The following is a 27,902-nucleotide window of genomic DNA, read 5'->3' as shown; positions in this document are numbered from 1 at the left end:
TATATTCTAAGATCTTCTGGACTTATACATGCATTAGTCATAAAATTTGATCTGATCTTCAACTAAATCATAAGGATAATTTATATTCAATCTAAGATAATCAGTCCTTGGAAAGACCAGACAAATATATTGTGCTTTGTGGATCTTTGGACGTTTTAATTCAGGATTTGGTGAGGTCTTTCTTACCACTGTATTAGAGCCACAGCCCATAAGCGTTTTTGACTTGAATGCACATTCCATGATTTTCCACAAATAAGCAGGAGCCATATCCAGTGTATAATACATATGCGTCCCACCAGTGAAGTCCATCAGGGCCTCGGATATGAAACCAGCATGCAAGTCAGCATAGGACCCACACACCCTGTAAAGACAGTTTATTTGAGTTCACTCCTCAGCATACTTGTAAATCAATTTAAATTTTAGCTATTCAACTGACAGATAATGAACAGGACACTTTTTGTTTTTCAAAATAATGGTACCTACTTTGCATAAGCCTTCTCCAGTAAGGCAGGCCAAAACTCATTAGACGTTTTTGAACATACAAAAAGTAGTTCATCATCAATAGTTGGAAGTTGGTCATCAATAACAACATCAATCCATTTCCCAAATCGCCAGAACTGTGATAAATTACAAACATGGAAATTATGACTTTCTTGTGCTCAAGAAACTATAATGTGAGAAAATTAGTAACTGTTGAAATATCGATCAGATATTATAGTCACCCTAAAATGAAATATCCCAGCATAATCCTTGGTGAATGACTGTTCAGCTGGCATGACCTGTTTTATGATATCCTTCTCAAAGGTTAGAGCCCCAATTGCAGCCAAGAACCAACAGTTTCCTAAATAAATAAAAATGTACATATCTGACACTCGAAATGTGTACAAAATGTATCAAAAATAACGGTGTATATTATTACTAGTTTCCCGTAATATTGTGCTTAATGCCATTTAAATTAAGAAGAGACATGAGTTGATACCTGGGTTGAGACAAAAAATTGGTCCACAACACATTGTATAGTTGACATAGCATCTACAGTATGATACCAGAATACACTCAAACTTACCTAATACACTTCCCTGTGCATAGTCAAACCTGGACACGCCATCTACAATTAAATTAGGGTCTGACACCAATTCCTGATAAGAGAAAATTGAGTGCAATTCCTTCAGTATCAAGACATGGACATGTAGCCACTCATACAATGAAGAGATTTGTCATTCATAATTCCAGGCAAAGCCGTTATTGTAGAACGTTAAAATATTTATATATAAATAATTCTGTAATGATTACATACGGATGGCCGCTTCCACACAACTTGAGACATGTCCACCTCAGGTGGCAGTTCATCAAACAAGCCAATGGAGCTGTTGTCTGGAGGGAACAACTCATCATTGTAGAGTGTGTTTTCAGAGAGGCAGTTCTGGTGCAGCTCCTGGTAGTTCTGATCCAGGAAGTTCAAAGGACTGGTAGGAGAATTAACATCATCTTCATTTGGGTTGTGGTGGTGCCCATCAGGGGGAGGCATTTTTCACTCAGAATCCTTTTTCCTGAATGGCAAACAAATACAAAAACATTTTTAGCATTATGCTTGGAAATAAAGTGATTAATGAGTATCTAATATGCCTATAATTGAGATTGAATGTGGTGTCCTCGGACAGGCTGGCGCATTGACTACAAAATGTCTAGCTCATATTGTTGCCAAGCTCAAAACCGTGGCTCCCAGCCAGGACCTTCAAGGACACCTTTACTGATCAAAAGGTTCAATATGGTTAGAAGTAGAGTTAGGTGTAGGGTTGGATTTTAGAGATAGCAGCAAGTAGGGTCCCAGTAAGGCAGCATCCATTTATGATTTTAATAAATGTACACTGAATATGTGGCATGCATATGCATATTCCTCTATAATGTACTTCAATACACTAAGCTGTTAATTGTGTAAAACACTATTTATGCATACTATTTTATACTTAGTGTAAATACTTAGCATACAATAGCCACTGCCAAAAAAAAAAAAAGACATCTCTGAAATTCTAATTGGTCAGCACCAGGGTCTACGCCAAGGTGCATTGCAGCAAAAGTTTTGGCAGCATGACAAAGCATCACTTTTGCAAACCAATGTGTTCTCCTCTCTGATGCAACACCCCTATTGAATTCATGTAACACCAAAAGACATGGCATTGGCCTAAACAATCTATTTAAATACAGACATCTTGGGAAACTAGCTCAGATCACCAACGATGCACTGGAAAAACAAAACCTTACTTTAGTACTGTATGTTCATTTACAAATCATAAAAAATAGAATATTTTATAATATTATAATATACAATAATATAATGACAATTTAGAACTGTTTCCACTGTACTGTATATCAAATGGTAAGAAGTAGGCTACTCAAGGTGCAATTCCAATGAAAGATGTATTTTATGCTCAGTGAAAACATACACCTCAAACATCAGTTAAATTTAGTTGCACTAGAAAAAAGGAAAATGATAAGTTCAAAATTATCCATATAATTCACTCTTCTCTGCTCCCATAAAACAGTTATCTCTTTATTATTAAATTACACATTCACTGCGTGATCATGCAAGGAGGAGCAATGCATCTAAACCACAGCTGAAATCCCCAACAATGTTTTTAACAATCACTTTACAATCACCAAATTACATTCAAGGGGGTTTCTCTGACAGCATCAACTGTGACCTTCAAGGTCAACTTTTCTTGCAGAGTTTAGCTCCAATTCTAATGAAATACACCCAAACAAGCTAATCAGATTCAGGATAACTACAGCGTGACAGGCAGGTGACTTTGATCAAGGTTGGAGCTAAACTCTGCAAAAAAATAAACCTCAAGTGCCAGAGATAAGAACCTCTGCTTTATACAACCATAATTAATTAGGGTTAGAGTCTCTAACTTAGAAATTATTATAAAAATTAGTAGCCTTTAACTTTAAACTAAAATTCTGCAAGTTTTATACAGCCACTGAATGACTTGGCAAATTTTGGTCTCCACAATGTGCACAAAAGCTGACCCACAGACAAACACAAAGTATCTTTGATTCCTAGTCTGTTACTGTGAGGGATGGAAACAAAAGAGCTTTGTGCTTGTCTCTGTTTGAGCTGACTTGAACTACAGCCAGTGAGATATGTGAATATGCCAACATAATAAAAAGTAATATATCCTTTAGCAGAATTACCATCCATCCTTTAGCAGGGGCCTGTTTCATTGTGTGTCATTGTGATAAGGAGGTCAAGTGAATGATGACTAACACCTGTATCTAATTCCAGTGATTGGGGAGAGATGAGAGATAAGCACCCCGCAGACCTGGGAGGAGAGAGAGAGAGAGACTGAGCTTCAGCCAAGACGGAGCCCTGTTTGTGTCTCGCTGAACGTCTGTGTAGGCAGAGAGCCTGACAGCCTTTATTTTGATCTTTGTTGATTATTTTTATGAGTAATAAAAGGAGCTTTACTCATCACCCCTGACCTCCTCGTTTCCTTTCCCTATTGAACCTCTTTACACTGGTGCCGAAACCCGAAAATGCCGGTCTTCACCAAACGCAACATCAGGCGCTGATGGACCTCAAGCTGGAACAGGAGGATCGTTTTCGTTTGTTGGTCCAGGTGCAAGATGAAGACCGGGTCCTCTGGAGCTTGGTCCTCTGGAGCTTGCTAGGCCGGGAGATCCCAGTCACAGCCCCCTCCATCGCCCACGTCCCGCTGATGAAGATGGGTCCACAGGAAGACCCGGAGGCGTTTGTGGACCTCTTTGAAAGAACAGCGGTGGCGTGTAGCTGGCCGATGGCCGGTGCGACTGATCCCGCTGCTGACTGGGGAGGCGCAGGTGGCAGCACAACGCTTCCGGTCCGTGGAGCTGGGGGACACCGGTCGACCATTTGTGATGGCCCAACAGCTCCAGGACGTGTGCCGCAAGTGGCTGATGGCCGAAGAATGCAACGTCGAGGAAGAGGTCGATCTAGTGGTCCTGGAGCAGTTCATCGCTCGGCTACCAAATGCAACAGCCGAGTGGGTCCAGTGCCACCGCCCGACGTCGCTGACGCAGGCCATCAAGAAGACCATCTGGTGGCGTGCCCCGGGGTCGGCGAGCCCCTCATTAACCTCTCTCTCTCCAACCCCTCTCCTTCCCTGTCTGCTCTCTCTCACCCTATTCCTGCTCCCAAGTCGTGTAGCAACGCGCCCCCTCGAACCCCACAGCGGGGAAGTGTCTGCCAGGGGAATAGGTCTGGCACACGAGGGGGTGGGCCGTCGCTCCATCTACACCTTTCTCCTCTCTACGCCAATCTCTTGGCCCTCCTTCTGCCGCTGGGGTGGCGGGAAGGCCTGGGCCGGCCTGCTGGAGATGCGGGGACCCGGGTCATTTTCAGGACCGGTGTCCGATGATGGAGCGTTGATCCGGGTCCTCGACTCCCCGGGGGCTCCCCGTTAGTGCCTGTTAGTATTCAATTTCGGGGGGAAAAGCATAGAATAAAGGTGGCGGTTAATTCCCACCTTAGGCATCCGCTGATTTTGGGTACAGATTGGCCAGCATTTACTCAATTATTGGGGATTTTGTGTGTGGATGCTTCTTGGGAGACAGGGCAGGGAAACGGAGAAGCGGTGGCTTAGTCTGGAGATGTGGTTTTGGGACCTTCACCGACTGGCTCGGAGGAAACGATAGCAAGGGAGCTGGATGACTTTCCTCTTGATCAGTCTCGTGATGAGACGCTCATAAACGCGTATGACGGTCAGCTTCTCCAGCCTGATCAGCCTCTCTCCTATCCCTATTTTTATAAAAGATAGGTTGTATCGGGTGACCCAAGATACCCAGGCAAAAGGAAATACAACCCAATTGCTAGTCCCAAAAAACTGTAGGGAAATGCTTTTCCAGGCGGCTCATTATAGTCCCATGGCGGGCCACTTGGGGGAAGCAAAGGCACGCGAGCGTCTCATGTCCCGATTCTTTTGGCCGGGCATTCACGAGAGCATCCGCCGGTGGTGTGCGGCGTGCCGTGAATGTCAGCTGGTTAATCCGGCAGCCAGATCAAAAGCGCCACTGCACCCAATACCATATAAGTATAAATAGTGGTAGCTACTATTTGTATTAAGTATAAATAACAACAAATTATATCTTGCTTACACTGTCCAAATAGTTACAGATGCCATTTGCACAGCGTTAATAGTACAAATAACATATGACAGTACTTGCAATACTACAATATTATTACAAAATCATGTGGGGAACAGTGGACGGAGTTATCTGAAATAGCTTTTGCCAACAAGGTTTGCACTCAGTGTGAATTCACTGCCTAAAAACTCAAATTAAAGTTTTTGTTTCTTTGCCACCGAGACATTTCCCTGAATCTCTTGAGACATGCACCTAAAACTGAAGACAGCATGATCAACACATAATTTAACATCAGACACATCGGACTTAAATCTGTAGGATTTGCGTAAATTCTGGGTCTGGAATCACAAATCTCTTTTTAGTTACTCTATCCTACTCTTATTGCCAAAATGTCTGATTCTTAAGTTAGGATATTCGAGATCAAGGTGACGGGAAAAGAGTGGGAGACAAAGTTTGGGAACCAAAATTAGCTATTTATCTTTATGCAAATGGTGCATATACCCTCATCAAAAGATTAATTGATTGACACTTCCTGTCTTCCTGAAGAAAAAAACCTCTACTTAATCAAATTACTAATATTCTGGAAAATGACTAAACTTAAACCTACATGGACAGAGCATGTGAGAGTGACCGAATGCTTGAAAAGAAAGGTCCAGAAATTCACAGTCAATGGAGTTGTTCAATGAAGTGTGTGAAAAAAATGTGAGCAAAAGTTAAAAAAAATGCTTTAAAATAATAATAATAAGTGTACCTGGGCCTTTAGATTAGGTTCAAGTTGCTGGTTTTCAATAATCAACAAAGCTGAAATGCAAAAAGGCCAACAGACTTGGAATAATTGATTGTATTGCATTCTGTTAAACCATTTCCGTTTTTAGAGGGCCACAGTCCTGAAAAGATTATTTCCAATGCCTATCAAATACAAGTACTATATTGTTGCTAGTGGCACTGATACATCCCTGTTGTATCATGACTTGGGTTTGGTTGTCTGTGACTAAGAAAGATGGGGGGGGGGACTACCACCGGAAAGACAGTGAAGACCTCAGCAGTGGTTGTTTTTTAGCTCCTAAAAGCTTGTTAATTCTGCTCCTAAATCCCTCAGATCTGCTAATAAAGCTCTTTATGTCTCCCACGGTCACGACTTAAATTTAAAGGTGACAGAGCCTTTGCAGTAGCTGCACCACGGCTATAGAATTCAGTTGCCACCTGACATTAAGAGTGCTCCGTCTATTTTCGGTTTTTAAGTCTAGACTTAAATCTTTATCCTATGGCCTTTCCTGAATTTTAATTTATGGATTATGGATTAGTATTGTTATCTTGGATTTTAATTTTAATTTTATTTTATACTTTACTGTATTTTATGATTGTTTTGTACAGCACTTTGATCAGTGTAAGCTGAATTTAAATGTGCTCTATAAATAAAATTTACTTACTAAAACATTATTCCATTATTTGTGAGTTGGTACACTCTGAAACTGAAGACAACATAGACAGTTAAAAAAAAAAATAAATAAATAAAAAAAAGACTTACAATGCATTTCCACTTCCTTCCACTGTAGAAATGGCCGCTGTCATATTGTGCTGATGCCATCATTTGGAGCCTGAGAAGAACTAGTAGATTTATTACTTTAGCTTACTATTAACTTACTAAAAGATAAATAATTTCCCCATTAACTAAAACTATTCCCCAAAACTAAAATTAAGTTTACTTAATTCATAATCTTTATCTAAAAGTAACATGACCGCATACTGGGTTATTGTGTTATGTGCCCCAGGACACACATTACACAGACGTGGGAACTGGTAGTTGGTAAGAGAAGATCACCATGCAACCAGGGAAGGAATTCTATTTGAAAATATTTATACAGCCCTGCATTGTGGCCTCCCTTGGCATGGTGCCCCTGGCCACATGCCCAAATGTCAATATGATGCCTTAAGATTAGCACTAAAGCGGTATCTGCGCCAAACAGAAAAGAAAAAACAGATTAAAAAGAGTAACAAATAGACTAAAGGAAGCTTGCAGTTTTCAGATATCAGATTCAGTTTTTGGTAACACTTTACTTGAAGGGGTGTGCATAAGACTGACATGACACCTTCATAATCCTGACATGACACGTCATGAATATGAAGGAGGTTTAATGCATGTTTATGACAACTTTCATTAAGTGTCATTCGCTCAGTTATGTCATTTTTAATGCAAAGATGACATTATTTGACCTAACCCTAGCCCATAACAAAGACATCTCAAACAATGTCATCTTTCCATTAAAAATTAAAAACACTCGATCCACGAGGAAAAAAAGTGGATTATTTAGGCTACCTGCAGTCCAGTAAACAAATCTGAAAGTCATATTCTGGTTTTCTCGATTACCAGCAATGCACACATCTTGTAAAGGAGGCATCTACCAAACTAAATCATCAAAACACTATCTTGGCAAAAAAAAAAAAAAAAAAAAAAAAAAATATATATATATATTTTTTTTTTTTGCCAAGATAGTGTTTTGATGATTTAGTTTGGTAGATGCCTCCTTTACAAGATGTAGGTGCATTGCTGGTAATCGAGAAAACCAGAATATGACTTTCAGATTTGTTTACTGGACTGCAGGTAGCCTAAATAATCCACTTTTTTTCCTCGTGGATCGCGTCAAATGATCAAGTGCGTTCATAACTGTTCAAATGATTCAGACTCAATCGCGAACCGATTTAGACCGTTTTGCTGCTTTGACAGTTTCTTTGAACAGAAGTGAAAATCCGGAACACACGACATGATCGCTGATTATTGGCTACTGACAGAAATACTGAGGAGTAATGCAAAAGGGGTAGTTTAAAAGGTGATGGAAAAATCACAGGTTTTGTATTGTAACAGTGAATTCTAATAAAATAATTTGTTGCATGATAATATTTAGGCTACCTACTAATCATGGAATTTAATTATCATATATTAACGTAAAAATGTTGTTGCTGTTAGTAAAAACTAACGGGGGCAAGTGAATATTTAGCAATATTCACTGTTGAATATACAGCTCGCTATATTTAGCTCCGATGATTCATAAAGCTAAAGACAACAAAACATTTTAACATTCCAGAATTAAATCACTCCCGCAATGTTGACTACAACGTTCACTTTCTATGGCTCAATACTCTTGTGCACAGCGCTGTAAAAACATATCCTACCTGTCTCTGAGGATCGGGGCGCTCTGACTGGCAGAGGGCGCAGCGCAGGACGGGTCAGTTCATTTGGATGCTGATTACGTAATGACGTAAAAAAAAACTTCTAAAGATGATTACGAATCAAAAACACAGAGTTTCTCCATTTCTGGAGAAGAGGGTTTAAAATGTATAATTTACAGAGAATAGATTAAAAGAAATAAAATAGATATAACACAGCTTTTATACAGGTCCAACAAAAACAACAAAAAAATCCTTCCATCTTTGAGCTGAAGTAGCCTTCATAGACTGCATTACAATGTTGCTCTGTACAGCTTACTACGGGTTACCTATTCATGGGTTTCAGTCACATGACTTTTGTTGTATTTTTCTAATAATGCACCCAACATACCAGTGTTTTGAGGCACATGTATTTTTCAGTCTACTAAAACAGATTCTTTTTCCATGTATTTTGATACGAATTGCAAAAGTTAGCTTCTTATAAGAAAAGACCACTGTTTTAGCCAAAATGCGGAGGAATTTGATGATGCAGGTGAAATATTAGCTGTGTTCATGAAGGATATGGAGGATAAAAGCTTTAGTGCAGACCTTTATTTATTATTTTCCTGCCAATCTACTGCTAATTTAATGCATTTTCTTAACAAATTAAAAATAAGTAAATAAATAACTTAGTTTATGTTACATATAAGATAGTTGTAGTCTTGAGCTCTCTCCCTTAGGGAAGCCGAAAGTGTCAACAGTGTTTATTTTATTAGCTGCCTATATTCTTGCTTTTCTCTGCAAAAAAAACGTGTATAAGCTATTCGAATGAAGTATGCATGTAAACAAAGGTATCAATATATGATTTTGTTTGACCTTGGTGTCAAAGGATGGTGTGATTAGTCAATATATTATTAAAAATATTAAAACAGATAAATACAAAAAAATCTAAATTTCATGAATTTCAGTGTATATTTATTAACAAGTAAGAGTACACCAAATGTGACCCTGAACCACAAAACCAGTCACAAGTTTTATATTGATACATATAAGCTTTCCATTGATGTATTGTTTGTTAGGATTGGACCATATTTGGCCGAGATACAACTATTTGAAAATCTGGAATCTGAGGGTGCAAAAAAAAAAAAAAAAAAAAACAACAGCATCAAAATATTGAGAAAATCACCTTTAAAGTTGTCCAAATTAAGTTCTTAGCAAAGCATATTACTAATCAAAAATTAAGTTGATATATTTACAGTGGGAAATTTACAAAATATCTTCATGGAACATGATCTTTACTTAATGTCCTAATGATTTTTGGCATAATAGAAAAATCAATCATTTTGAGCCATATAATGTATTTTTGGCTATTGCTACAAATATACCCCAGCGACTTAAGACTGGTTTTGTGGTCCGCACTGTAAAAAAAATTCTGTAGTTTTTACAAAATCATTTTGGCAGCTATGGTAGCTATTAAAATCTGCTTTTAAAATCTGTTTTGTACCTTTAACATACTGACAACCACCATAATAAAGCAAGTGGTAAAAAAGAAAGCCACATGAAGAATCAAAGCTCATCACAAGTAGCTTTGCCACAAGCAGAACTGTAAAATTACATGAAATGTCTGGTTAGCTCTTTCACAATTTTCCCTTGTATATAGTATGGGAACTTACTGTTAACCTATTAACAGTTGTTTACTACAGGGGTTTTACAAAATTTTACAGTTAAAATTGCACTTATTTTTTACAGTGCAGGGTCGCAAATAACACATTTCTAGGGAAAATGAAACTACACATCAACCACCAAACACAGAAGACATTAGCTTTAGTGTAACAGCTGTCAACAGTGGTCACAAACTGATTTCTTTGGAGGGAAAAAAGGAGTAATAAAATAAAACTAAATAGCCATTCTGAACTAAGCATCAAAGAACAAAGAAAATGTGATTAGGCCTAAGTTTATTTATTTCTCAAAGAAACCATTTTGAGTGACAGGCTTCGCTTACATCAGGGATCATCTTCATTCTCTTCCTCTTCAATGTATCTGATGGAAAGAGAAGAACCTTTGATGACAAAAGCTAACAGGCAAAGCTAAGGATATGAATCACTGAATACATAAAATTCATTTTTAAGATTGAATTTAAAAGATTCAAAATTGTACCATGCACTGTATATGTAATGCACATTGAAGTTGTGTTTAATTTATCTTTATTATTTATATATTTGTTATTTGAGGTACACTCTAATAAGACTTTAACAAGATATTTCACTTATAAATATAATGATATCTGACAACTATGCTGAGCTCAGGCTCAAGAGATGAACTTTGATTATCCACAGATCTGTCTAACTAAGCTTGATGACAAGTGTATAATTAACAACAATCTTTTGACTGCACCACTACTTACTCAAAGTGTGTCTCATGCTTTGAGAAAACAGACAGGACGAAGGAGGCAGTTTGACCAGGATTCTCTGTGCACGGTACAATCAGGTACTCTCCCGGCTCCAGCCAGAAGAATCCCATAACCTCTCTCAAGTTTTGGAAAGACTTCATCTCCACAGGTGTTTTGTCATTGAAGAATTCAGCTGAGAACTTCCCACCCTCACCTCTCACCTAAAGACGAATTAGAAGAGTTAATATTGTACTGTCAATATTTGATTATGTAGTCAGTTATTTGTGAGTTAATATTTACTGATTTACTTAAGATGGTGTCTGTAGAAGTACAAAAAAAAAAGTTTGATAAAAATATCTCTAGAAAAGTATATCATTTCTCCTTTTACTTCTCATTCACTTGTACATTTTACAAATATGTGGCACTTTTCTTAATTTTGTAGCAGACAAATTACAAGCATATCAAAAACAATAAGTACAAAAAAAAAAAAAAAAAAAAAATATGTAATAGACATTTAAAAAAAACCAGTGCCACAACTCTCCTAAATCTCTCTGAAATGTAAAACCTGCAGAACTACATCTGTCAATGCTGACCTTAAAAACATAGAACCCAATCATGAAGTTCTTTTGGCTACTTCTGTTTCTCTTCTCATGGTTCTGCATGAGTGACACCAGTATGTTTTCAGCACCCTCCTCATGAGTATAGTCCTCGCTAAGCTCCTCAATCCTCACCCGAAACTGAGGGTTTTTCCAGAAAGTCTCTAAACACAGCAAAAGAGTTAGACTTCTGAAGAGTTAAGTCTTTTTATAAGTCAAAAACAGGTGGGATGTTTAACAATAATCATCTGCGTTCTTTGTATGATGGAAATTCATGCTCAGTAAGAGGGCCTTTGGATGAGGTCACAGATGAAAACCCCAAAATCCATAATCCAGGGGGGATTTGAATTCAATATTAATTCAATCGATACTTTCCCATTGTTTTTATTAAGAGTGTCATTATTGAAACCACTATGTATACATTCATTTATAACATATAGAAGTCTATATATTACTAGATATAAATATAAACATAAAAAAACCTTATATTACTATACACACGTACCCATATTGTCCATGGAACCACCAGCTGTAGTCCCAGGAATCCATTTGCCAAAATTGCGTTGTGATTTCCAGTGGCATCCAGAGGATCTGTCCAGAAAATCAGGAGAGAGGCAGCAGATATCCAGGCTTTCGAAGTGTCTGGTAAAATCTTCCATTGACATCCTGCAGTACAGACATGTGTTCCTGAGGAAATGTGATTCATGCTTTGTACAAGTCATATATTACAACATTAATACTAACCAGAACTCCCCGTTTTCAAGACTTTCACGGCACTTGAGGTCCTCCTTACTCACTGTGTCCCACAAAGATGATCTGAAAGAATTAAAAACATTATAATATTTAATAGGTGAGGTGATAGGACCAAGTGATTAGGTGATTGCTTAAGATGTACATTTTCTGATGCAATGAAGAACTTGTGAAACTGTCAACCCAGTCTCACGGCAGTTCTTGACATAGTCACGAAATTTTATGTTCAGGTTTAGGTTTAGAGTAAGAAGTGGTGTTAGGTGCTCCAAAATAATAAATATAAAATCATTTCTAGTTTTACAAATGCAAAGATTTCAACACTGAAGTGGTACCCTGCACTGAGATCATCCCTATTGAAATACATTACACTGAAAGTCGTGCTGAGTGACATGAAAAAAGGGAAATTCGTGTCTATGAACACGAATCAATAGATTAAAATTTCATGACAAGGTCACAAACTGCCGTGAGACAGGGCAGCTGTACATAAAAGCAACACTTACTCGTCATTCCAGTCTCCATTCCACTCTGTATTTCCCCATGGGTTCAACACTCTCACCAGATCAACTGGATTTCCTTCACTCAACACCTATTCAACAAAACAAGTGTTTCTGTCAGTTTCAAATATTTTTAAGCCAAAATACACAATTTGGGGGGGGGGGGGGGGGCTAGCAAACGTGCCTGCCATGGAGGGCGCCTTCTTGCATTGAGCATTGCATTTGTGATTAATGCAATTTATGACAATTTGTAGCGTAAAAGCATAAAGAAAGCACAGTGCTTAAACCGAAGTTTGAAATTAATATTTCTCAATGTAATTTAATATATTTGGTTTCTTTCTAGCAATGCAAATTCATGGTCTTACCTTGGAAACACCTGTCACAGTATAAGCATGACCCCCTACTATGCCATTGGGTGACACAGCTTCACGTGTTTCCTGATTTATTTAATCAAAAATGAACAAGAATACACACATCAATGATGTTTATAATGTTAACATATCAGTAAACAGCAGTCCAATGTGTATTTATGAATAAAACCTTTAAATTAAACCCGTTCATCAAGTGAGTGCGTCTCTTCAGAGGACTTGGATTAAATTCCTGAATTCATACTAATTACTTTTGTGATGTTTTTATTTTATTTTATTATTTTTATTCATAATTTATTATTATTGATTTATTTTTTTGTACATGAAAATTTTGGTTGCATGGTTGGACAAAAATAAAATATCATCATTTGTGTTTCAAAGATAAATAGAAGTCTTATGAGTTTTGGAACGACACAAGGGTGAGTAAATGAAAAAAGTGAAAATGAATATTGTTTTTTTTGTGTGTGTGTGTGTGTGTGTGTGTGTGTGTGTGAATTAGCCATTTAATATGACTCCACTTGTCTCCAAAAACCATGCATTAAGAGCTAGGGGGTGAAAACTTTTGAGCAGAATGAAGATGTGCACATTTTTCTTATTTTGCCTTAATATCATATTTTTCCATTTAGTACTGCCCTTCAGAAGCTACAGAAGATACTTGCATGTTTCCCAGAAGACAATGAAGTATTTCAATGCTTCATATTTGTCAATGAAGCACTGAATCCAGGATTACGAGAGGTCTTACCCCATGATAAGAAGCGCAACCCATGAGGGTTTGTGACTTAGCTGCACGATCCATAATGTCCCACAGATAAGCAGGGGCTTCATTCAACACAAACTCCATGTGCACCCCACCAGTGAAGTCCATCAGGGCCTCAGACATGAATCCGCCATCTAGGTCTGCGTAAGATCCGCACACCCTGTAAAGTCAGAACCATTATATGGTGCAGTGTAATATAGTAAATAATGTAGTAGTAGTAATGTGCCCTGTCAAAGTTTAAAGATGTTACTGTGCTCCTCCTCACAACAACATCCAAATATATTGGCCGATTCAAAGGTAAGATAATGCATATGTTTCACACCAATATTCTTGAGACTATAAGCAATAAGGAAATTAATTCTGTCTTGTTTCACAGCATCTGCTGGCACTTACTTTGCATAAGCTTTCTCTAGTAAGGCAGGCCAAAACTCATTAGATGTTTTTGAACCCACAAAAATGAGCTTGTCATCAATTGTTGGAAGCAGATCATCAATGACAACATCAATCCATTTCCCAAATCGCCAGAACTATAAGATGAATTACAAAGAGACAAATATGAAGGAAAATGGTTAACTAGTAAAAAAAAGAAACCATGTTTTCCTAATCATCAAATTAATTCAAAGTTTCATAAACATTCAAATATCAGATAGGTATTAATCTCACCCTGAAGTGAAATATCCCTGCATAATTGTTGCTGAATGTCTGACCAGCTGGAATGACTTGGTTTATGATATCTTTTGTCATAAATGATGTCTCCTCATCTTTTGAGGTTAAAGCCCCAATTGAAGCCAAAAACCAGCAGTTTCCTAAAAACAAATATGAACTTGACAATCTGAATGGAGATTTTCATATGTGTATACATAGTACAGGAAACAAACAATGACAAATCTAACAATGAGTGTGATTATTTATGCATGTTTTATCATACTGTTCATACATGGTTATTTTAGTTGATGTGTAATGCTACTTAGAAACAGAGATAATGACTGCTTAGAGTCCATGTCAATGGTGTATTCAAATAAACCCAAACTTACCCAATTTGGAGCCTTGTTCGTAATCAAACCTGGACATTCCATCAACAGTGAAGAATGGTTTACCAGGTGACACTAATTCCTGTTTAGACAGAATAATCAGTGTTCTTTCAACACGGATATATAGTGAAATTATTATTGTTTAATATTATTGTTTACATACCGCTGGTCTCTTCCATACGACATTATTATAGTCCAGATCAGCTTCTTTATTCAGAGTGCCAATAGAGCTGCTGTTTGGACGGAAAAACTCATCTGTGTACAGCTCATTTCTTCGGAGAGATTTCTGGAGCAGCTTCTGATAGTCCTGACCCAAGAATTTAACAGGATTGGTAGGAGAACCTTCATTATGGTCAACTGTCCCTTCGTGGCGCTCATGAGGAGGAGGCATTTTTCACTCAGAGAAACCTGTCGTCTGAAAATGTCTCAAAATTGGTATTTTTGAAATCATGTATTTAAAATTAAAGTCACTTACAGTACTTTCATATTATCCTGTCCCTGTTCCTGCCCAAATGTTGTAATACTTAAGTATCAGTAAAATAAAACTACATTTAAAACTAAAAAAGTTAAAACAACAAAAACAAAACTGTGCAAATGGATTAATAAATTAAAAGGATAAAAGTAAGAAATACATCACACCTGCAAGGATCTGGTTGGTCAGGGACAGGGAGTAACCGTAAAAGATTGCTTTTCTTCTCTGTGTCTGGTTTTATGCTTGACACCTGTGGAATATTGTTTTCTTTTCTTTCTTTTTTCTGCTATACATCCCACCCCTTACTTTGTGTAGAGACGGTTTTTCCTGCCAGTCAGGCGACTTCATAAGGTTAAGCATGTCAGAGTGTAAAGAATATGCAAATGTCTCACACCTACAGTATGTGATGTCATGGTCCAGAATTACAACATTCCAAACTCAATCTCATTGAAAGACCGGCTAAAGTAGATAACAGTCTAACATTTTTCCCAAAAGCATCATGGTGATAATAGACTGTGAGCTTGATTAGCTGCTTCAGGTGTGTTTAATTAGGGTTGGAGCTAAACTCTGCAGGACCGAGTTTGGACAGCCCTGTTGTAGTCTGTACACAAACCAATCATGAATCCCTTCACATTCCTCCATTTGATTTCTCTAACTATTAAAAAAAGGAATTGTATATTATTTATATTTTACAAATGGAGATTTTATATCTAGCAAAATTTTGCCTTTCACCTATACAAACACCCCCACCCCCCATAAAACAATCTACAGAAGTTTAAATCTGCAAATTTTGAAACTGAAACATTGAAAATATTTTATGCCTTTGTCAGGACTGACGAAACGAAATGTTCAAAAGCAAAGGTAAATGTAACTGCTCATAAAGGAATAGCACAAAAAGCCAGACACTTATCAAATGTTTCATCGTTTATGACAGGTCCATCAGATAATTCTTTAAAAGGCGATAGCAAAACAACACAGGCAGCACACCTTAGTTAGTAGAGTCATATTTAAGTTTTGTCAGAAATGAACATGAGGCTGTGAGGTATAAAAGCACAGTGTGTTCAATATTTTGTATTAATCTACAAAATAACAATTAAAAATGTATTAAATAACCACATTTTTGCATATTTACTTAAAATATTACTAATTAAAAAAAATAATAATAATAAATAAATACAAAATGAAATCTTTCAATCATTATGCCCATGCAGAGGCACCTTGGTAGGACCATAAAGGCACGTTGCCATTGGCAATTAAAGGAGCAGGGGCTCGAACACATGGAATTAGTGCAAAAATGGCCAAAATTTATAAATTACAATAAATTATGATGAGAAATCTTATCCCATCTTAAACTAATCATACACTACAAAGTGCTAAATTTACAAACTAACAACAAAGTAATCCAATTAATACAAATATTAATACAATTCAATCCATTTTTATTAAAGTAATTTTAAAATCAGTTTGTACCTAAAAATAGAGTATAGTTCTTAATTAGTGGGAAGTCGTGGCCTAATGGTTAGAGAGTCGGATTCGTAACCTAAAGGTTGCGGGTTCGAGTCTCGGGCCGGCAAGGATTGTAGGTGGGGGGAGTGAATGTCCAGCGCTCTCTCCACCCTCAATACCACGACTGAGGTGCCCTTGAGCAAGGCACCGAACCCCCAACTGCTCCCCGGGTGCTGCAGCATAAATGGCTGCCCACTGCTCCGGGTGTGTGTTCACTGCTGTGTGTGTTCATGTTGGATGGGTTAAATGCAGAGCACAAATTACGAGTATGTGTCACCATACTTGGTCACTTTCACTGTCACTTTTTAATTATACATTAGAAATGTTCACAAGACATGTGTGGACGGAATCAATGTGGCTGATATCAGACAAACAATGGTCACAAACTGACACCAAAACACTTTTTCCAGGCATGTCAGTGTTTCAAAGTCCTGCAGGAGCCGAAGCATCTGCCATTTAGATGAAAACGACTGCATATGGATACATGTATTGTAAAAATAAACTAGCATCACAACTAGTGTTAAAATACCATCTGCTTGAATATTCTTTTCTTTACACCAACACTGACTCCAAGTGTTTACAATTAGAAATACATACATTACATACATAACTTTTCAAACAGTCAATATAGACAGAATTTTTGCAATTTAGATCCAATGAAATTTGTACATCAAATTCTAATTTTAAGTAAAAGAGAAAAGCATTTTAACAGAGGCATAAAAGGACAAAAAAAGAGTACACAGTAAAATCGTCAGTGTTAATTAAGCAGTGTTACTCTCCATTTACTCTTAAGGAGTTAATTTAACAACAAATAGTGAAAAATGCCCTCTAGTGTCGGTGAAAATGATCAGAGTTGAATTCTGCATTGTTAACTTTACTCTGTTAAGCTCCGCCCCTCAATCTACCCCGAAGACCACAGCACAAGTTGTCTCGTCGCCATTTTTTTCTGCCTTGCGCCAAAAGGTAAGCTCTTTTAATTAATTTGTTAAAACATAAGTTTAATATTTGAGGTTAATAATTGTGCTACTATTAATGCATAAGTTGTAGTTATTTTTTAACTTTGTGTAATTTGATTGGTTTAAACTCGGAAATATCGAATAGGCAAGTCAGTATGTTGGAGAAATGTGCTTTTTCATCTCAATGTGGTAACGTTAATGATAAAGTTTAAATGATGTCAGTAATCTTACTTAATTAGATTGTCAGATGTATTTAGCTTTGGTGTACCCGCTTCATTTGTTTTTTAAACGTTCAATTATGTAACGTCACAATGTATGTAAGTTAAATACATTAAGCTGACTCATTTTCACGGTCTAAATCTTCTAGGTAGGGCCCATTTAGATATGGCTCCGACCTCCGGTTATACTCATCTCACTGTTCAGCTCACGAAAGACTAAATGTGTCCAACGGCATTAATTAAGTACTGTGAAGACAAATTAGTCGAACGCCGCCATTGCATCTTTACTGAAGCCGCATAGATGGCGCTGTGGGATTAGCGGTAACTCCGCTCAATGCTCGCGACGAAGAAGTCAATTATGGGGCAGGCGGAACGTCTCATTTAAAAACAGACGCGTCTTTGTGTTTCGTTATTTTATATTTTGTTATTAGACATGCACAGTTAGTTGGCCTGATCATGTAAGTACTGGTACAAGTAACGTTAACGCATTTTAAAATGTTGCTTGTTTATAAAGAGTGACTGTTATTGGCTTGACATAGCACATATTGCAGAACTAATGTATTATCTTTCTCCTGTTTTTAAGTAACAAGCTTCTCCTGTGCAGTCAACTCAGTCCCTGTCTTCATCCTTTGACTCCAGGACACACTCATTATTGAAGAAAGGTCTTCCAGTAAAGGAATGAGATTAGATGATGGAGCTGAAAGGTGGGCAAGAAGTTTTTATTACTTATGCATTTGGGGGACTGTTAAACTCATAAATCTACTTAAAAACACAACATTAATTTGATCTCTATAAGGTAAAAGTATTTAAAATTAAGTATTATTTGAAGTAGTACTTTTTGTTTATATACCATATTTATGTTTTTGCTTTGCTTTTTTTTTTTTTAATAAGCTGGCCTGATCGATTCTCGATGAAAAAAGAAAGTGTTCTGACAGCTGACATTAAAGAAAATAATAGGTAATATTTCATATAACTGTGCATATATGATAACGATATGATATATATATATATAATTTTTATATTTAATAATAATAATAATAATTTTTGCAGTGCATCACCACCAAGGAAGGTGAACGAAAACTGTGCCAGAGGAATTGGGCCTTTGTTCCTGTACCTTCTTCAAAAATGGCTACGTAAGTATCACTGTTTTTGTCTTAGTTTTAATACATTGTTGACAACTATTAAATGTTTTGATCACATGCCCATAATACAGGTGGTGTATTTTTCTCTTGGATTTTAAAACACTTTCTCCTCCTCTTTCTGTATTTTTGTCTTTCTAAGAAGCACCGGAATCATAACTATACAGAGAGGCATTTCTAAAGAACGAGGAATATCATTTGAAGGTACAAAATGAAAAGAGAATTCTCATTGTGCCACTTTTCACAGCAGTTTTATAGCCATTGAGTTGCTTTAACTGTGACTAAGGATTGACTTCGTATAGTATTCTTTAAGCATTGTTGATGATCTTAAAATGCTTTGTTGTTTGTGTCTTGTCAAGGCCAGAAGAGACAAGGAAAGGTGTCTACGTCTCAAGTAGGGATATCTTCTAAAAGGTTTGTTTTTAATTATTATTTTTGTTATTATTTTTTGTAGTTTTTTTTTTAATTTAACACATCAGTGATAGTCCTCTGCAATTTGCTTGTTTTTTTCAGAGTGGAACAAGCATTGAGGAGCATATTCAAGACATTGCTGGAAGTGCTCAGCCCTGTCTCCTGGCTTAGGAAAGAATTATTCAATTCACCAGTACTTCAGTTTTGATCAGCAGGCCATTCCATGCAAGTCAATCTCTTCTCTTGATGCCTTTGACAAACTGTTTAATGGGGTTAATTTACCCAAAAATGAAAACTGTCATCATTTACTCACCCTCATGTCGTTCCAAACCTGTAAGACTTTCTTTCATCTTCAAAACACCAATGAAGATATTTTAATAATCTGAGAGATTTCTGTCCTTACATTGAGAGTCCACGCAACTAGCACATTCAAGGCCCAGAAAGGTAGTAATGACATCATTAAAGTAATCAATGTGACTCCACTGGTTTAACCTTAATTTTATGCATGAATTCACAAAATGCCTGCTTTAATTTCAAACAAAACACTCATCTGTCGTGCTCTTGTGTACGCTTGTCAGGGATTAATATTTTCATAAAGTGGTAAATTTTTATATATTTCTTTTCCTTTGTGCAAAGAAAGCACTCATGTTGCTTAATAAAACGTTAATAAAAGTTAAATCACCAGAGTCTCACTGATTAATTTAATGATGTCTTTAACACCTTTCTGGGCCTTGAAAGATGTAGGATAGAAGTCTGCCAGTTTTATTACAAATATCTTCATTTGTGTTCAGAAAATGAACAAAAGTCGTATAGGTTTGGTTTGACATGAGTTTGTTCACCAAAAATTAGAATTCTCATTAAGGCACACTTTGTTTTTGGCACCACTTATAACACTATTCTACACAAGATGTACACTTTCATTCAGACCACTGTGTTCAACACATGTTGGCAAAGTGAAGGTCCTTGTATTGCTGAGGTTAGAGCAAGGTTGCTTAGCTAGGTGGTTCAACAGCTTCTGTACTGAATATAGTGATGTATTGTCATTTAATGCAGATGTGATGTATTTTTGTGAGTGTAATTGTGTTTCTTGAGCATGACAGCATTGTAATAAATGTTTTAAATCTGACGTCGTTGATCTTGTTTTTTGTTGTGTTTGTAAAACACCAGATGGGATTTCAAATTAGAGAATTTTTCACTATTATAAATGTAAATGAATTCTACATAAGTGAAATATTAACACTAATTAGAGTACATTTTCCTGCAGAGTTAAATTGTGGTAACACAGAACAGAGTTAATTTCCCCTAGTGTTAAACTCTGGTAACACACAACAGAGTTAATTTTCCCTAGTGTTAAACTCTGGTAACACTATTCAGTGTTGAGCAGTGTTAATTTTTTACTCAAAATAGAGTTGATTTAACTCTGAAAATGTAACACTATGGCGAGAGTCAATTTATCACCAATTCTGAGTGGGACCAAATACACTCGGGCTGAGTGTTAAATTTAACTCTAATAGAGTTCATTTAACACTGCAAAATTTACTGTGTATATTATCATAATTTGTTTATTTTTATATAGAAAAATTAAATAAAAGAAATGTTTAGATTGCCTAAATCAATAATTGTTTTTGATCACTAAACTACTGTTTCTTTCACACTGCTTCTTGTGTTTGTTGGCAAACCTCCTGGCAAGAAGGCATTCCCTCATGAGTACATGGTTAGTCCTGTCCACTAAAACACAGATACACAAAAATAGACTGTAAATGTATGAACTATGAATGAACAAAAATAACAAAGAAAATGGAGCAGAAATATTTTAAACACTTGTATGTGGTTGGAAATATAGAAAAATATGGAATATAAAAAACAAATAATACAAAGTTCTGTCATGAAACTCTAGATGGTGCAATGCAGCTGATTGGTTTCTTTTTATATCAGCAGCCAATGGGCTTGCTGCTCAACATTTAAATACTCGGCTAGTGCTTGCTGTAGCAGTTGCAGTGCGCTTCAGAAACCCTTCCCCTTACCCAGCTCCACCTGTATAGACCTGCTACTGAGTAAATTCATGTATGTTATTATGTATGTATTATATTTCCTATATGATAACAGCAGCATGTCTGTGGATGGACTGGCAGTAGCAAGTCTCAGTAAGGAAATATATATATATATTTGCAGCAAATCAATGCCCTACGATATTGCAATGAATCAAAACACTCAACAAAGCACAGTCAAGAATAACTTAGAGATTGCCAACGTTAACTAAACTGTGGACTAGCTTTGACTCTTGCTGCTGATGTGCATAGAAATGCTTCCTATTTTCAGTGTCAATTGATGGCCTTTCATTTTTTAACCAGAAATGTGCTTTTCTGCTCTTCATTGAAGTTTTCTGTGTCTTTTTCCCATGTCACTTAAAATGAATCCATTTTAAATCATTGTTACCAAAGGGGAAATATGTGAAGAAAAAATAAACGATCACTTGTGCGACTATATTCTGTCATAAATCTCATACCATTCATTTCTGAATTTTCTACCATTGGTTACTGGAAATTAAATTACTGGTTGATTAGTTTACATATGCTTTTGGCTGGTGAACTAGATCTTGTTCAGGACGCATGCTGTCTGTGGAAGTTTGTCCTGGACCGGTTCCAGAATTAAATCACTGAGGGTGCTCTCACATATTTTTTTTTGTCCTGCCCATTGCTTTGGTTATTACTGTGTCAATCACTGCTATTTCAAGAGTGAACAGATATGTCAAACATGTATTAATTAATATATTTGTGTATTATGTATAGATCTATAAATTATGACCGTATTGGCCAGTTTGATAGGGCCACTATAAGAATTTGTAATCATTGTGAAATAGTGAAAGTAGTCACAAAGTTCATTAGTTGCATTGCAGCACTTTTTTATTTTTTTTAATTAACAATAGTCTCAAACCATTTAAAAGTCATTGTACATAATATTCAAGAATAAAAGTATATTTTCTTAGGAAATTATTGGCACTGAACAATTGCAACCTTCTGATGGCAAGCCAGCCAAATACAGTACAATAAAATAAAATAAGTCATATAAATAACTAGCAAATAGATAAAGTGAGTCATCTAAATGTATGCACTGATAAAACTAGCTTATATGCAGTACAAACAGTGGGCTATAGGTTGAGTATTTCTTTCTTTCTTTTTTCTTTTTTTGAATAAATGTTCAATATTAAAAGATTTCTCACGTATTCCCAAGAAAAGTTGTTTTCCATTGCTAGTTACATAATGAAGTTACACAAGCATCATGTCACCAGTTCTCCACCAGAGGTCACTGACACTAAATTATTGAGATTAAATCCCATCATATCCCATCATTGTCGTCATATCTTTATGACAGTATACTGTAATGTGGACTTGTAATATTTGTAATATTTATTGAGATTTTTTTTCCTTTTTGGAATGAATGTTACTGAATAGCTCCCATTATAAAGTGTTACAAAAATTCAACAAAAACAATACAGTTTGAATGTAATAGCCTATTTATGCTCACTTATATTTGCTACACCATGTATTGTTATAAGAGTTTTTGGTTAGTTCTTTTATTACAACCAAAATGAAGAGTGTGTGACACATTTGTGTAATAAAGTTAAAGAGGTTATATGGATCCCTGATAAATAAATAAACACCAAAGAGGAAGGAAACGATTTACAAAACTAGAATCAGAGCTCATGGGACAAAAGCAGATGTTTCTTTGTCTATGGAAGTTTTCTGTTTTAAAAGAGAGAGAGAGAGAGATTGGGGAGAGACAAATGGTTGATCTACTTCCTAACTGCGTAGTAATTATGAGCTTGGGCTTCACTGACATGACTCACTAAAAGCATCCACATCCATCCATATATTTATTATAATCATTACAACATCATTCACAGCAATTGTTCCCTCTGTCATAACTTTAATTTGTGAATCATAATTCATGAAAATACATGCTTTTCTTCAGGTTTTATTTCCCCTGGTTTTGTCAGATTCAAAATGATCCTTATTGCTTAATCTTTATTTAGAATGCTTTATCTGTCATCACAGTTTAATATATGCTTATATGCTAACTTTGCCCATTCTGTAAAGACAATGTTAGGAAAGAGCACAATTCCCAGTGACTATGAAAAAATAAGCGACTTCTATCGCACTGACATTGGGTCTAAAGTGCCCACCGGAAGGGTGTCTTAGGTCATTTCCTGCCATTCAAACACAGGCACTGTTCTGCTCAACACAAACACAGGATGTGATACTTAGCTAGATTTATCAGCAACAGGCAGGCAACAGACACAATTGCAAGACATGTTGTATGTTTGTTTATGTGTAAAATACAGTGGAAAAAACATAACTAACTTTTCTGGCCAAGCAGTCTGTGTTCAGTCTCTGTTTGGGGCTACGTGTCACCACGGCTGTAAATACTAAGAATGGTTTTATATGTTGGTTTCAAACATTTAGTTCATATTTTTGTATCCTTTTATATATTTGGTATTTCACAAGTCATTTTGTTTCATGTTGGTTTCATATCTCGAGGTCTCTTTAATGTCTTTGGTATACATACTGTTATATCAGATCAGTAAAGTAAAAATATATGCAATAGAACAATATCATTACAACACTATTCCCAGCAATTGTTCCCTCTCACGTGTCAAACTCAAGGCCTATTCCGGCCCACCACATCATTTTGTGTGGCCCGCGAGAGCATATGATTGATTGTCTTAAAATAATGTTACTTTATATAGTAAATTATGAAAGTGCGTATCAATACCACAAGTTTATGTTTCTATTTGGCGTTATATTTATACGAATAAATTGACTTTTTCCGTTGATGATGACAGTATCTCAGAAGTGAGCACCCCTCACATTTTTGTAAATATTTTATTAAATCTCTTAATGTGCTACTAAAAGTATCAGTCTGCTCTATAAAATGTACTTTTTATTACCCTAAATCAAATGCTCAGTGTACATCTAAAACTGTACTGGTGTGTGTGGTCACGTCTGAAACATCTGGGGAAGTAGTCAAAACAATAAGCAGCCTGGGCAGTTGTTATTCACTAAACAGGATGCATCAGTTTGAGTCCTGTTCTGACACTTGAAAGGCCTATGAACAATTCCTTCTCCATTCTCTGAGATGAACTGAATATTTTCTCCTCAAAGCGAGTATTATTGTATCATTAATGATAGGCTACTGACGGAATGATGCGCGTATTGATTGTGATGTTGTCCTGTTTTGTCGCTGGCGGGACCGATCGAGTGAGCACAACCTGCACAGCTGAGGCTTGCCTTACGTTGCATTTGGAGGAGAAACTTTTTGAAAAAGCTTCAGAAGACTGCATCAATAATGGCGGCACATTGGTTGCTATGAGAAATGAAAATGAACTTCAGAGCATTAAATCGGCTCTTTTAGCAGCAAAAGAATTCAACATTAACTCTAAACTTTGGATCGGACTAGAGTTGCAGAAAACACATTGCACCGATTTCACTGAGGAGTTGCACGGCTTCAGATGGACTTCAGCGCCGACAGATTCCAAATATTCCAACTGGAAAAAGAAGCCTTTGAGCACGTGCACGGAAAAAAGGTGTGTGTCGATTTCACTGGCAGATGGTCTCAAGTGGTCAGATGGCTCATGTAGAGACAGCGCATTTTATATGTGTAAATTTCTTTTCAAAGGCATGTGCAAACCAATAGTGTTGGAGAAACCAGGTGATGTCAAATACACCGTTCCGTTCTTATTTAAACCATTAACAACAAATGAAAGGTTAACGATGTTACCACATGGGACATGGGCTGAAATACAGTACGGCGTGTCGGAAGATGCAGAACATTTTATCTCAGTTTGTAACAACAAAAACGATACTTTTGGCTGGACAGATTCAGAGCGCTTTAGCGCACCAAACAAAAGCTGCAAACGTAAAAACGGAGGCTGCGGTCACCGTTGTTTTGAGACTGCAGGAGCAGGTGTTCGTTGTGAATGTCATGAAGGTTATTACCTGATGGTTGATCAAGTGAGTTGTGCTCTCATAAATAACTGCGAAAATTCACCTTGCGAATCAAAGTGTATACCGACTGCCGCTGGCTTTTCATGCGCATGCGCGGAGGGATTTCATTTGGCTGAAGACGGCGTCAGTTGCGTTGACATTAATGAATGTCATCAACGTACCTGCGGTGAACACAGGTGTAACAACACGCCGGGAAGCTATTTTTGTGAGTGTAAACCTGGCTTCAGGCTTGTCGCTGGCAAATGTGAAGACGTGGACGAATGCACCGAACGCAGATGTCAACAGGGCTGTCTCAATTCACAAGGTTCATTCTCTTGCTACTGCCACGCAGGTTACAGTTCATCATTAAACGATAGCAGGATATGTATAGATATCGATGAATGTATCAGAAGACCGTGTGAAGACATCTGCCTCAATACCTTGGGTAGTTTTAAATGCTCCTGTAGGGAAAACTTCATTTTGGCTATAAATGGCATCAGCTGCGTCCCGGATCCCACGGAGAAACCACAAAACACCCAATCTTCAGATCACAGAGAAGAGTTCATCACTAAACCGAGTCAGTTACCTGTCACTTTTGGACCGACAACAGTCAACCCCCCTCCACTTATAAACACTAAAACGGACTCTAGTAAACGCAAAGAAAGTTTTCTCGAAAGTTCTTGGATTTTGGTGTGTGTCTTGGGTTCAGTTATCCCATTGACTGTGATCATTGTGGTAGTGTCGGTCTTTGTCGTCTACCGATGGAGAGGTTCAAGAAAAGCCGCTTTAAAAAATGCCACTGCTGACAACTACTGCTGGGTTTCATCTGGATTGGACAAAGAGCCGGAAAAATGCAACATTCAACTGAACGATTAAATGAAGGCCAAATATGAATGTTCATTTTCTGTCAGCATCAAATTCAAAGGTTCATTTACTCTAATGCTGTTTTTTCCCCTTTGTCATACTTTTTTTTTTTTTATGTAAATGTTGGACAAATTTGTGAAAATAATAAAACCACACTTGGATACTGTTTAATTCAAGTTGTAGGATATATGCGTTTATGTTGTCGTTTTTTACCATTTACCATTTCTGTTTGCTGTTAAATTAATTGCGTTTCATAATTATTTTGCTGATAATGTCAAGATGGGCCCATGTCACATATTGTCAGAAAAGGGCAACGTTTGCATAGTGAACTTTGTATTTCTTTCCGTAATGGAATAATGATGGAATGTGACAGTCTGTAGTTGCCACGCAATGCAAAATACATAGAAATAAACTTTAAAAAATGAAACTTTTCTAATGTAGCCTATTCAATATAGCCCACTCTCCCCTTTAAATGAACTATATAGGTTTAGATACAGCCTTAGACCTGTTCACAAACTTCACTAAAAGGTAATCATTTAAGGTTTTTTTATTTATTTATTTATTTATCCACGATATGTACTATTGCTGTAAAACTAAAAAAAATATCTGTACAGTTTGATAGAATAAATAAAGCTGCACTGAACTAGTTTGTGCCAATCTAAATATTTGCTGAAGCAGAGTTTTTAACCCTAATCAAACCTACCTGCATCTAACCTAATAATCAACTAATCGTGGAAACCTTGATTAGCTGGTTCTGATGTGTTTAATTAGGGTTGAAACGTAACTCACTGGGTCGTGGCTGCTCGTTCAGCAACGAAATTGAATAAGCTTTTAATGTGCATGAGTGAATTACTGAAAGAATGAATGATTAACAGTGAACGTTAAACTCTTGGGACCACAACCATCTGAAATACTATTCACGAGTCATTTTCGTCAAGATCATTATGCATTTCAGATAGCGTGCATCACAGAACAAACCGTGACCAGTCACTCTGGAGTTTTTCTTTGCTCCCTCAGGCGGGGTTTCCTTCCTATGTTTACCTTTATCTCCGGAATAGGGTTTCAAAAGGTAGAAGTATTTAAAGCTTTGAACACCACATCCTCAAGCAGCTTAAGTTGTTGTAGCCTACCTCTTGAAATCAAAATAGAATGGATTCTCATAAACAAACGATTTTGCTCATAGTGATAATTTCGTCGTGCGCTGGAATGGTATATAGCTGTGTTTGTTCAAGAAATCTAAAACACTGTGCAAACATTTACCACATACCAGTGGACTTTCAAAGGGCTCAGCAGAATTGCAGAGAACTGGGCGGTCAATTATTTATCCAGTCGAATGCATCAGATGACATTGTCGGCTATCTCCTTAATAACCTGATCGGACACTTTTGGACCGGACTCTATCTCCCAAGCGACAAGTGTTTAAGTAATACCAGCACATTACGCGAAGGCGAACGGATGACGGAATTTACCAACTTGGAGACAGAAGAAACGTCGTGCGTCCCACTCTGCGTGTCTGTCTCCAGCGACGGAACACGGACGCCGAGACCATGCACGGACAAACTGGATGGATTTTTGTGCGAGGACTCTCAGGGGCATCTTTGCGAAGGAAGTGCGGTCGTTCTGGATAATGCGCGGTGTATGTATGCACCCTGTGAACATAAATGTACTCCTTTGGAAACCGGATATAGGTGCTCATGTAAGG

General features: G+C 37.0%; 2 protein-coding genes and 1 pseudogene across 4 annotated transcripts in view; 1 reads left to right on the top strand and 2 right to left on the bottom strand.

The window, feature by feature from the left end:
* LOC306886455 (calpain-2 catalytic subunit-like) overlaps nucleotides 1–8,348 on the bottom strand; it is a 28,037-nt pseudogene extending 19,689 nt beyond the window's left edge. Inside the window, exons 1-6 of the transcript XR_013785942.1 lie at nucleotides 8,293–8,348; nucleotides 1,298–1,550; nucleotides 1,067–1,139; nucleotides 723–841; nucleotides 484–617; nucleotides 187–361 (exon numbers count right to left, since the gene is read on the bottom strand). The product of XR_013785942.1 is annotated as a calpain-2 catalytic subunit-like (transcript). The remainder of the gene's footprint in view (nucleotides 1–186; nucleotides 362–483; nucleotides 618–722; nucleotides 842–1,066; nucleotides 1,140–1,297; nucleotides 1,551–8,292) is intronic.
* An 873-nt stretch (nucleotides 8,349–9,221) lies between these two features.
* Nucleotides 9,222–25,446, bottom strand: LOC306886450 (calpain-1 catalytic subunit-like). 2 transcript variants are annotated; one of them, XM_079443558.1, is made up of 13 exons: nucleotides 25,349–25,446; nucleotides 14,814–15,065; nucleotides 14,654–14,732; nucleotides 14,283–14,425; nucleotides 14,013–14,146; nucleotides 13,605–13,779; nucleotides 12,860–12,931; nucleotides 12,501–12,586; nucleotides 11,995–12,066; nucleotides 11,756–11,916; nucleotides 11,248–11,414; nucleotides 10,670–10,875; nucleotides 9,222–10,305 (listed from the first exon to the last, which is right to left on the bottom strand). In XM_079443558.1, exons 2-13 carry the CDS (start codon nucleotides 15,039–15,041, stop codon nucleotides 10,269–10,271), a joined length of 1,560 nt encoding a protein of 519 aa, XP_079299684.1. In that variant the 5' UTR covers nucleotides 15,042–15,065; nucleotides 25,349–25,446; the 3' UTR covers nucleotides 9,222–10,268. The 2 variants fall into 2 exon arrangements, with proteins under 2 accessions (XP_079299684.1, XP_079299683.1); XM_079443557.1 differs by lacking the exon at nucleotides 25,349–25,446 and adding an exon at nucleotides 15,290–15,492.
* Nucleotides 22,547–26,833, top strand: LOC306886449 (complement component C1q receptor-like). The gene has a single exon (XM_079443556.1). The coding sequence runs from the start codon at nucleotides 24,554–24,556 to the stop codon at nucleotides 26,210–26,212; it is 1,659 nt and encodes a 552-aa protein (XP_079299682.1). The 5' UTR covers nucleotides 22,547–24,553; the 3' UTR covers nucleotides 26,213–26,833.
* The last annotated feature ends 1,069 nt before the right edge of the window (nucleotides 26,834–27,902 follow it).

This window comes from Barbus barbus, assembly GCF_936440315.1.
Source record: "Barbus barbus genome assembly, chromosome: 20".
Taxonomy (NCBI): Eukaryota; Metazoa; Chordata; class Actinopteri; order Cypriniformes; family Cyprinidae; genus Barbus; species Barbus barbus.
Note: the sequence above shows the minus strand (reverse complement) of the source record. Positions and strands in the feature narration are given on the sequence as shown.